Source organism: Nicotiana tomentosiformis, chromosome 3 (assembly GCF_000390325.3).
Source record: "Nicotiana tomentosiformis chromosome 3, ASM39032v3, whole genome shotgun sequence".
Taxonomy (NCBI): domain Eukaryota; kingdom Viridiplantae; phylum Streptophyta; class Magnoliopsida; order Solanales; family Solanaceae; genus Nicotiana; species Nicotiana tomentosiformis.
Window position 1 is genome coordinate 94,660,441 of NC_090814.1, and position 12,183 is coordinate 94,672,623.

The 12,183-nt window shown below is 34.5% G+C and overlaps 1 protein-coding gene across 9 annotated transcripts; it reads left to right on the forward strand.

Moving 5' to 3' along the window:
* Positions 1-132: 132 nt before the first annotated feature.
* LOC104099967 (uncharacterized) lies at positions 133-9,867 on the forward strand. 9 transcript variants are annotated; one of them, XR_011414851.1, is made up of 8 exons: positions 133-583; positions 3,521-5,844; positions 5,958-6,051; positions 6,152-6,239; positions 7,102-7,311; positions 7,414-7,506; positions 7,579-7,676; positions 7,756-8,089. XR_011414851.1 is itself a non-coding variant. In XM_070197282.1 (5 exons), the coding sequence occupies exons 1-4, from the start codon at positions 6,804-6,806 to the stop codon at positions 8,056-8,058; spliced, it is 624 nt and encodes a 207-aa protein (XP_070053383.1). In that variant the 5' UTR covers positions 6,265-6,803; the 3' UTR covers positions 8,059-8,067; positions 9,667-9,867. The 9 variants fall into 9 exon arrangements, 5 of the variants coding, with proteins under 5 accessions (XP_033512941.1, XP_070053383.1, XP_033512943.1 ...); XR_011414850.1 differs by lacking the exon at positions 6,152-6,239 and having other exon boundaries at positions 143-583; XR_011414849.1 differs by lacking the exons at positions 133-583; positions 6,152-6,239 and adding an exon at positions 590-1,382 and having other exon boundaries at positions 3,521-6,051.
* Positions 9,868-12,183: the final 2,316 nt, after the last annotated feature.

The window sequence follows — 12,183 nt, forward strand, 5'->3', positions numbered from 1 at the left end:
GATGACAAAAAAATAATATATGTAAATATCAGTTAACTTCCATGTATTTTACTCCCCTCAATGAGTGCAGTTGAGTCTCCCTCAATAGGTGCCCACTACAAGAAAAAGGCTTATTAGGGACTAGTATTTAGGGACAAGTTTTTTTATATGGTCCCTAAAAGTGTACTTATAGGGAGGGATGAGATTTTTTTTTGGTCTCTAATACCCAATTTTTTTCTTTCTAAATACACTAGCAGATCTATTCTGGTCTATATAAAATTTAATATCTGGTCTCTAATACATTTTAGCGGGATAGGAGCGGGAATCTGAAAGTAAAGTAAAAAAAACCCTCCAAAAATATATTTTCACTGTGAAATCCCGCTAGAAATTCACTTTCACCCTAAAATCTCCCCCAAAAAATCACTTTCACGCTACAATCCCAGCAACTTCAATTCTCTTCAAAGTTCACAAAGGTTGCAAAATTCATCGGTCAGACCTCAGAAGCTTGCAAGATTCATCACTCCGAACTTTGGCGTCAAAATTTCGATCTCTCTCCAAGAGACTTTACACAAACTCTACTATTAGATTATCTGCCTAATCAAGAGTAAGTTTAATTTCTTTCTCTTTTATCTGTTTCGTTTCCTTTTTTCTTCTTCTTGCGTTTTTTTTCCCGATTGAACCAAAAATCGTAAATCGGGTTCTGTAATTTTCTGCTTCTTTAGTTGTTTTCTGCAATTGGGTTGTTTAGAGTACTGGTAGTTATTGTGTGAGTGATAAAAGTGAGAGTATTGGTTTAAAGATGGGGCTCATAGGTCAAGGAGGAGAAATTTGAGTTTTTCTTGTAGTGTTTCGTCTCTGCGATAGTTTTTTCCTTTGCGATTTGCATTATACAATTCTTCCGGGGACTTGCTTGAAGGGTCATGAGTTTGGCTCCCAGTAGGGTCGCTGCTAGCAGCAACCCTACGTTCAAAAATCTTGTTATCCCCTAACTCCATCGCTATGGGCTTATTCAATCAATAAAACCTGCAATTTAAAGAAAAAGATGGAGACTTTAGTTGGAATTCAAATAATTTGAGATAAAATCTAGCAAAAATGGACTGAATCACATTGCAGAATTTAATGATAAATTTTTTTATATGTACACGCACTATGGGAAAGGGATGATAAGACGATCTACTAGTTCAGAAAAAGAGATGAATGTTGGTACTAGAAAAAAGAAAAGGAGAACTTGTGGTTTTGGTGGAAAGATTGATCGATAACTGCATCAAGAAAGATCCTTCACATTGCCCTGGTATGGATGAGATTGTCCAATCTCTTTCAACAATTATGACAGCCACATACTCTTGGGAAATGACATTTAGCATTTCAGTATCACTGCGTAGATTTCCCTAGATCAACTGAATGTAAGATTTTCTTTTGTTTTTTGTTTTTCCTCCTCCCACGTCTCTCAACGAGTACGATTTGCCATGCTATTACTTTATTTATGGATTTTGAAGAGTTATTGGACCATTTACCCTACATAAATATCAGTTTAACATTTCAATCAAGCCACCTTGTTTTCTCTTGTTATGTTCTTTCTTGCTCTGTGTAATGCATGTAGTCCTCCTCATGTTCTAGAGATATTGCAGGGGATAAATAGGTCCTAGTCCAGTAAGGCAGTTCTTTTTACTTTAAACTAACAAACTAGCGCGACTTCATACATAATAAAGGTCTTGCTAACTGATAAACCCCTCAAACAAAATAGCAAAAAGGACTAAACTTGCCTTAAAACATGGATGTAGGAAGCAACTTGCTGGCTTTCCTTGCAGTGGCAATGTATCACTGGCTCTGTCTTTTGTTTTTGCATCTCATATTGTTGGTAGCTATACAACTCGTGAACACAATAGAGCAACCTGGTTGTCAAGCCATCGTGTGTTGTGTTGAAGCCGTGGATTCAGTAAAACATCCATCAAGTATAAAGAAATGATAACTACTTAAAGGAATATACTTGTTTGTACGTTCCACTGATGCCACAACAATGGACTAGTCTAGCCGCATGAAAACCATTTATTAATAAGATCATCTTTGGGTTCTAAAATTCGTAGATGAAGAACCATAAGGTATATGAAGACTTTTTGCACATGATGATGGCATAGGTACGGGGTAAACCTGTGAAAAAAGTGGAAACACTGACACTAGCTTTCAAATCCAATGAGTAAATAAATATCTAGGAACACAATGAAGGCAAGGGCGGCTGCCTAGTTGTTTTATTTTTTAAACTTTATTTTATCTTATGTAAAGACCAAAAGGCTAGTGGTATTATTTTATTCATATTATTACTATTACTATTACTATTATTATTATTATTATTATTATTATTATTATTATTATTATTATTAGAAAGCGAGCACCCATGGAAATTTAGGTACCGGAATTAATACATATTCGAGCCTCTTGTAATAATGGATCTATGGGTGGTATATTAAGTTGTGATCATTTTGGACTGAGATGGTCTTAAATGGCATGGGATGGATAGTGAGGATACAAATAGCCGATCCTAATTTGGTTGTGACGAAGCGTAGTAGTTGTTTTTTTTTACATTAAGTTGTGATAAGTTACAGTCTGCTATCTTTGTTGGCTTAGTTAAACAGTACCATTTGGCATTATAATGATTTCAATTATCAGTTATCTATTCCTGGATTTATTGCAGAGGATGCCTTTAATAAGCAGCTGCATCTTAGTTTCTTGCAAGACTTTACAAAGCAGAAAACATGCACTAGACCCGCTCATCAAGCTAGGTCAACAACTAATGATGCAATACAAAAGTTTCTTAGACGATATTGCAAATAGACCATGAATCACCATTTTGAAACTTCCCTTATATGCTAGTAATTGTTTAATACTCGTTAAGTGTGGAAGGCTGCAATGGTTGTTAGATGAAAAAATCATTTAACTAGAAAATTACTCCAGTTTATAAGTGGTCTACATCAGTGTGGTAGCATCAGTTTTTCAATGACATATGATGTTTGAATTTACACAGAAGACCATTTTAAGTTTTCACTTAACTTACAAAGCCCATAAGAGCATGAACCTCAACTTACTCAGTTGCCACTGCATCACTCTGAACCAATAGAATACTATGGAAACTTTTCTGCTTATTCTTTTCTTAAGTTTAAAGCACCTGAAGTAACAAGTATGCACCAATCTATTAAAATAAAAATCACATATCTTTGTCCTTCTAGTTGTACGAACTAACTTATCCTTGCTGCAATGCAAGCTTTCTATGCATCAACCTTTAAGACAGAAACTCAGTAATTTAGCTATGAAGTGTCTTATGTGTTTTAATTTCTCATTTTCTTAAGCAATTGTGTGTTATATGTTATGCATATCAACTTGTAGTTTATCTCATTCTTGTGAAATCGTAGGAAGTTTAGTCATAAAGATGAGTGTAACAAGTTTGATAACAAGTAACGTGCATCTTAGTACTCTTTTTTAAAGTAATGTGCATCTTAATACTTTTGTTATCTTAATTATTTAAATCTTTTTTTTATTTACTTCCAAGGTTATGGCACCACGTAAGCAATGGACGCAACACCAAGTAAGCAATGGATGAAATACGTTGTCTGTGTGTCAAATGTTGTAACACAACATTAGGAACACGTGAGACAGTCGAGATACATTTAAAAGTATATGGAATAATTCGAAATTATACCTTTTGGTATCATCATGGTGAAGTTTTGGGTGAGCCACAGTCGGAATGCGAAGTTGAAGATGATAATGAAGTAGAAGATTATGAGGATTAGGATGAAATACATGAAATGCTGAGGGATTTGTATCCTAATCATGATAGAGGTATTGCAGACGTTAATTATAATGATTTACTTGGAGAGGAACCGAATGTTGAAGCCAAAAAGTTTTACAACCTATTGAAAGATTTCGAAAAGCCACTATACCAAAATTCGAAAATTTCAAAGCTTTCCACTTTGATTAAACTGCTTCACATAAAAAGTATGGGTCGTTGGAGCAATGGGTCATTTACAATGTTATTAAAAATGCTGAAGGATGAGTTGTTGCCTGATGGAGCGAATGTGCCAAATTCATATTATGAGGCAAAGAAGGTGATTTGGGACCTTGGGTTGTCCTACCAAAAAATTGATGCTTGTATAAATGATTGCATGTTATATTGGAAGGAAGATAACTTACTTGATTCCTGTAAAGTATGTGGTGCATCCAGATGGAAAACAGATAAACATAGCGGGGAAGCAAAGAATAAGAATGGTAAAAAAATAGCATCAAAGACGTTACGCTATTTTCCATTGAAGCCTAGGCTTCAAAGGTTGTTTATGTCTACAAAGACATCTTCTCTAATGACATGGAATCATAATGAAAGAGTTGATGATGGAACAATGAGGCACCCAGCTGATTCAATGGCATGAAAATCATTTGACGAACTTCATCCCTCATTTGCGGCCGAGCCTCGTAATGTTCGACTTGGACTTGCTAGTGATGGATTCCAGCCCTTTAGGAATTCAAAAACCTCATATAGTATTTGGCCTGTAGTACTTATTCCTTATAATTTACCACCTTGGTTGTGTATGAAATAGGAAAATTTCATTATGTCCATGCTTATTCCTGGTCCCGATAGTCCAGGTGATGCAATTGACACATATCTTCAACCCTTGATAGAGGAATTAAATAAGTTATGGGAAATTGGTATTGAGACATTTGATGCATCAACTCGACAAAATTTTAAGTTATATGCTTCTTTGTTATGGACCATCAATGACTTTCCAGCATATGGAAATTTATCTGGATGGAGTACGAAAGGTAAATTGGCATGTCCATGTTGTAACATTGACACTTCCTCAATCAGATTGAAGAATAGTAAGAAACAATGTTTTATGGGTCATCGGCGTTACCTTCCTCTTAATCACAAATGGAGGAATGATAAGGAGTCATTTGATGGCACAAAAGAGAAAAGGCTCCCACCAAAAATGCGTTCTGGTATTGAGATACTTAATCAAGTGGAAGATCTTAAAGGGTTCCAATTGACAAAGGATCCAAAAAAAAGGATCAAGATATCACATGATGTTTGAAAAGATAATTGGAATAAGAGGAGTATCTTTTTTGAACTTCCATACTGGAAATCTCTCTTGTTGCGACATAATTTGAATGTTATGCATATCGAAAAAAATATTTGTGATAATATTTTGGGGACGATAATGAATGCCAAAGGAAAGACCAAGGATACCATTAAAACTCAACTAGATTTGCAAGAAATGAACATTAGACCGGAATTGCACCCTATTAAAAATAGAGAAAAATATGAAGTTCCAACTGCATGTTATACATTATCTCCCCAAGAAAAGCACAACATATGCCTTTTCTTAAAGAATTTAAAGGTTCCAGATGGATTTTCATCTAATATTTCTCAATGTGTTAACTTGAAAGAGCACAAGATTTCTGGCTTAAAGAGTCATGATTATCATGTTCTTCTACAACATTTACTCCCTCTTGCACTACGTGGTATGTTGTCTAAAACTGTGTGTGAACCCCTTATCGAGTTGTCTTTATTTCTTTATTTTTTAATGTGCTGGGAGCAAAGGTATTAAGGACTAATGACTTGGATCATATTGAAGCTCAAATTCCTATAACTCTTTGCAAGTTAGAAAAGGTCTTCCCTCCTTCATTTTTTGATGTCATGGTGCACTTGCCTACTCACTTAGCTAATGAAGCTAAGCTTGCTGGACCTGTTCAGTATCGGTGGATGTATCCTATAGAATGATGGTTATATTTTTTGAAATCTCTCATTGATAATAGGGCTTGTCCAGAAGGTTCAATTGCAGAGGGTTACCTTGCAAATGAATGTATGACCTTATGTTCAAGGTATCTGCATAGAATCGACACAAAGTTTAATCGGCCAGAATGAAATTATGATGGTGGTTTAAAAAATTCTGATGGAGGTTTATCTTTATTTTGTAAATCTGGAAAAACTTTAGGAGCTCCAAAACATCATGATCTTGAAGCAGATGAATTGGAGCAAGCACATATATACATACTGAAGAATTGTGATGAAGTTCTACCATTTCTAGAGTATGAAATTTTTCCTTCATATCCTATTTTATTTTTTTTGTTTCCTGTAGGATTATTTCTCCTTTATGTATGACATTTGTGGTTCGATTAAAATTTGTAGAGAGTTTGCACAAATTTATGTAGATTCTACTCAACACTTGTCTGATACAGAATGGAACCGACAATTTATCTAATGGTTTAAAGATAGGGTGAGTAATATATACATATCAAATTTGAAAATCAAATATTATATTGTTCATTCTAAAGTAATCAACTTTATCTCGTTGATAGGTTGTACAATTGTATAAAGGAGATGATAGTCGACTCATGGAAGATCTCCTTGCACTTTTACGTGGTCCTACCCATTATGTATTACATTATAATGGCTACATTATTAATGGATATAGATTTCATGTAGAAGATTATGATAAACATTTAAGGACTCAAAATTGTGGGGTGGTTGTTGTCGGTGAGACTGGTGAACATAGTGAGAATATTGATTACTATGGAGTTTTAACTGATGTTCTTAAATTGAAATTCACCGGAAGAAGAGTGATTTTATTTCAATATAATTGGTTTGATGCGTATGATAAAAAGAAAGGAATTAAAACAGATGAATATGGCATTGTCAATGTTAATTGGGGATGGTTTTTGAAAACAAATGAGCCTTTTGTATTAGCGCACTAGGCATATCAAGTATTTTATTGTGACCGTAATATATGTCCGCTGGGAGTATCATCGTGGGATTGCATTAAGGAGAAAAGTTAAATCACATGCGGGCAGCTGTTACGGTAACTGGATGGATTATTCTAATTTATTCTTTGATTCCTCTTTTCTTACCATTCTTGGTACTTAATTATTGAGTTCTTATCACGTTTTCACTAAAATATAATAAAATTGTGAGTTCTATGTTTTAAATTCACAAAAATGAAATAAAGTTAATGTTTTTTTAAAAAATAATTTGGCCAGATCATTTCAAGACTGATTGTAGAACTATACTTTCTTCTATAACATGGAGTTTCTGTGATGATATTGGATATCAACCTATATTATCCTCATGATATATTGCAGGATAAATTTGAGAGTGATGACATGGATATTCATCGCAATCATATTTTGGGATGGATGAAAGAGTTATGGAACAAATGGAGAGGACAATTGCATGCAAAGTATGTGAAGGGTAAGCCAATACAAGAGGCTCTTAAGAATGTGCCCAAGGGGGTAGACAAGAAACAATGGGAGTGGTTGGTAAAGGAATATTTTTCTACTGAAAGTTTTCAGGTTTGACATAATACCTAATTATATAATTTTATTTTATACTATTATCTTTTAACTGACAATTTATTTATAGCATTTGAATTTAATATTGTTACTCAAATATAGGCAAGAAGTAACAGGAATGCAGCAAATAGAACTAAGTTGAAGATGCTTCATCATATTGGTAGCAAGCCAATTAGAGAGATTATTTATCAAAAGGTGTTATCATCAAATCTATTTTTTCTTAATATTGACGAGACGTTATTTGACATATTTACTTTTATGTAAAAGGCGGAAAAGATGGCGAACTACCAGATTTGGCAACTATTTTCTTCGAGACTCGCAAGAAGAATAACACACTTGTTGATTCTGAAACAATCGAGAAACATGTGCGTTTGGTTAATTGAACAAGTTCTTTACTTTTAGTTATTATGGGATCTAACAAAAATCTCTATATATACTTTGTAGGCTCAAATCAAGGAATTGGTGCAGTCCGAACCGCCACTTCCTAGCATAAAGATTGTAGAAAAATACTTTGGACCTCAAAGTCGTAGTCATGTATTTGGCTTCGGGGGTGGATTAAAGGCGAAAGATTTGAAAGGTGAAACTTCCTCAAAAGATGAATTATTAGCTAAGCTACGTTCAACTCAAAATGAAAATCAGTCTTTGAAGGATCGTTTGTCTAACTTTGAAAATGAGATGAAAGAACTGAAGCAATTATTTTTAGCGCAACAACCTCCAGTTCAGGAGAATGACTATTCGGATCCTTGATGATACCAAGTGATTAACAACTTACCCAAAACATTAATTTATTTTGCTTATTTAAGTGTATGTTATTATATATCATTTGCGGAATTTATATCTTCCATTGATTACGAGTTTGCTAGTTGTGCATAGGGAAACAATTGGCAATAATAATTATAATTATATGCAACAATATTTAGTTAAACATTGAGAAATTCAGGTAGATTGACAATATTAAACAACGCTGAATTTTCAGTCTACAATTTGCTAAACATTGGTTGAAGAAGAGATTTCCCCCTTCAACTCTTAAAAACAACTCAAAGAAGGAAACGGAAGTAGGTTGAAACTACTACTAGCAATCAACTGTACAGTTAACAAGGATCAATATCCATCGGTCTTTATCTCGTATATTATCGCTGCCAGAATCTGTTAAAATGGTAAGCCTTCTAGCGGTCTTCACAAACTGACTGCAATATCAAAAAGCTCGCGAAAGGACAATGTCAATAACTGCCCATGTGAACATTATTAAAACGAACATAAAGGAATATGTGGCTTAGAACTTCACCTGAATGGTTAGTCTCCAACACTGATAGGTTAGTTTTTCTACAGGATAGTTCTCCATACTTGTCAGGAGCTTTTATATTTGGCATCTGTTTGTTACTATATAGCTCTTCATTGATTTAGGATATGAATTTGGTCAACATCGTAGTGATGTATTTATACTGTACATTAGACAACCATTAAGTGCATTAAACAACATAATTCATGTTCTGAAATTACTAGAAATACTAAATTTATTTCGAAAAGGCTCCCTTCCTATTAGGAAACTGATGTCATAAATATTAAATATCATTCTAGCAATTGAAATACTCAGCTCATTGGCAGTGCAGTGCCAACTAAATTAAACAACTATCCTATTGAATGTCATTGAGCTTCTTAACAGTCGGAACAGAATCTTATACAGTAACATCTTCCTGACCATTTTAAAATGCAAAAGTATTTTCATCCTGTATCTTTCCAGTAATTTCTAAATATGTTTCTTTTATTTACATAGCTTCCATACAAGAAACTGGTCAAAGATACCATCAAAAGAAAAAGTAGGATAAATTCTGGAAGGAGGTTAAAAAAGAAAAACAGGACATTAAGCATCGCAAAGTTCACACAGAAAAATTGAGACTTTACTTTCATACTTGATCAGATAACATGTATCAACATTCACCAAAGGGTAAATTATTTTCTAGCCTTTTGACTTGATGGCTGAGAAAGGGTAAATCATTTTCTCGAAGGTGCTTCACTGGCTATATAATGATGTATTAATTTGTCCGCCGCCAGATATTTACTGGGAGATCTTAATTGGTAGATTAAGTGCTTCTAGACGTTAAAACTATTTACCACCAAATTCTCACTATTGCTTTGATTAGTCCAACCAAGTATCTAGAATGCATACACTAGGCACCAAACATACAAAGTTCTTGCTGATGGAAGTTTGCTAGGGATGATGAAAGAGAATCAACACTCTGCTCCCCCCCTAATAATGATTGTTTACAAGCATACAGAAAGATGCGTATAACTACTGTAGGTTTTGTTCCATCCACAGTGTTATAATTTTTCTAAATGATTTTTTTTCTTCTACAGGTTTTGGATATTGAAGTTTACAAGATGAAGATTTTTGACGACATACAGATTGGCCATCTTTTTGATGGGAATGTCAAGAAAATTTTACATTACAATCGAGGGATATTAGTGATATGTAGTTTTTTTACTAAGGGTTTATGAACACAATATTATGACTAGCTTACATCATTGATGTAATGTGCAAGTAACTGGTGTTAATCATTTTTGATAATTATTATATGAAAACAATATCAGCTTCATATTAATTATCAGATTTTTTAGTTGCAAGTTGAATGTGATTTAGGGACTTGACTTGTTTCTTTAGGGACTAGACTATTAGTCCTTAAATCATTTTTAGAAGTAGAAAATTTGGTTGTTAAATCGGTAGCTTTGTAGTGCTGGCATGTTCGACTTAAGGACCAGTCGCGAAAGATGTAACGTCCAGTGTTCAAATGGTCGCGAAACGTTTTAACGACCAGCTTTAAGCTATTCGCAAAAACATTTTAAGGACCAGGAATTTAGTCCCTAAAATATGCAAATAGGCACTAGAAACATGGTCCTTAAAAAACATTTAAGGGCTAGTTTTAAACTGGTCGCGGAACAGTTTTAACGACCAACTCTCTATCTCGTCCTTGATGACCTTTAGCAGCGGAAGCTATAAGGGCCAGATTGGCTGGTCGCTATTGAACATTAGGGACCAATTCCTTATTTTTAGGGACCAGTTTTCCCTTCTCTATTAAGCATTTTTCTTGTAGTGGCCGTTGTGACTACTTCTTTTAGTCGACTTCTCCTGTAGTACCTATAGTCAACTCCCCCTGCAATGGATGTACCTGCACGAATATATGTATAGCCTTCTCTCCCTTTTTGACATCAACAAAAAAGGGATAAAAACAACAATACACCATATACTAAAGCAGAATTTGTAGCATGATATGCATGCAAAGTTAATAAAATCATCCAATGACTGGTTATCCAGTCCAAAACAGCACAACAAAAAAAATTGTTTGAAACTTCCATACTAATGACGCAAGAAATAAGTAAGAGTGTTGCAAATCGCCTCCTTCAATTGATCAAAGCTAGCATTGGCTGAGACAGTCACTCCATCAAGCCTGTCGTGTACTTCCTTGAATGCCTTGACTGCGTTTTCCCTAACTCTGAGAATTGCAACCCGTATCTTTGAAATATCAGAACCTGTCTCTTTGGAGATTGCATGAATGTCTAACAATGGATTGAGTGGCAACAAGAAAATCTTTGATGGTGGTCAGCTGGTTGTCAATGGCAGTCAGTTTCTCAGCAAGGTCAGGATTAATAAGACTGTGATGGGAAATAGAGGCTTTGGTCTTGGGATCAGGTTGAACATGCTTGACCTCACCTTCCTGTTTCTTAACTCAGGAGCCCTTCACACACATCCCATACTAGCAAACGCCCTAGAATTGTAAGATTTTGAAACAAAGACGAAGGGATATTCAGAGATTGAGATATTTTGAGCTTCCAGAATATGAGTGATGGCCATGTCATAGGGCAGACTGGTGGGATCATCAGCACTTTCAATCAAAAACTTAATGACCCAGGAGGACAGTTTGATCTTGAGTTTGGTCACAAGGCAATAGACAAGAAAGGTATCTCTTTGAGAGAAGGTAGAGAAGGAGCCAGTACGAGGGAGCAGAGTAGTTGCAACAATGTGGGCTAGAATTATGGGTGTTTAATGGGCGGACTGGAACGGGCTGGACATAAAAAAAATCAGCCCGTACGTTTAACATTGCGGGCTGTTAGCGGGCTGTATATTTTGAGTTTTTTTTTTGTCCGTCCGGGTTCAGGCTTAGAGGGTTGTTAGCGGGCCGTGTAATTTTATTATTTTTTTTAAAAGTAAATTTTGTTTTTCTTATTCAATGTTATTGATACTTAAGTGTTTGCAAACTTATAAGGCTTAGAATTAAACTTTGAAGTTTAAAGTTTTAAATTTGAAATTTGAATTTTATAATTTTAAAATTAAAAATTGAAAGTAAATGGCTACAAAAAATTATTTAATAAGACCAATATACAATATGTAAGGATCAAGCTCCGAAGACTTTCATTTGATAATTTTATTGAATAATATATAATACTTCAAATTAAGTTGCAAGTTCTTTTTTGATTTTGTTATGTTTGAACTTACAAATTAAAAGTTTACAACAATTATAAAAAAAAGAAAGAAATAGTACATCACATGCTTTGCAATTTTTGTAAGTTCATCCATGTCAACATGAGGTTCTTGGTTTCCGGCATTGGTTGAATTAGAACCATAAACCATTATATCTCCAATTTCTTGGTCCTCCGCTTTATCTACCTCGTCACGCCCTTGATTTCGCTGTTCTGATCTTATCCAATCTCTGAAGCACACTAGAATTTCCAAAGCGTTGCTACAGAAGAAGGAATATTTGCATATACAACAGAAGAAGCATCAACAATGTTAGAATAATAATTATATAATATTTCTAAATGTTTGTGTAGATCAGAAATACAAGTGTCAATATCAGGAGTTTCAGTTGGTCCAATATC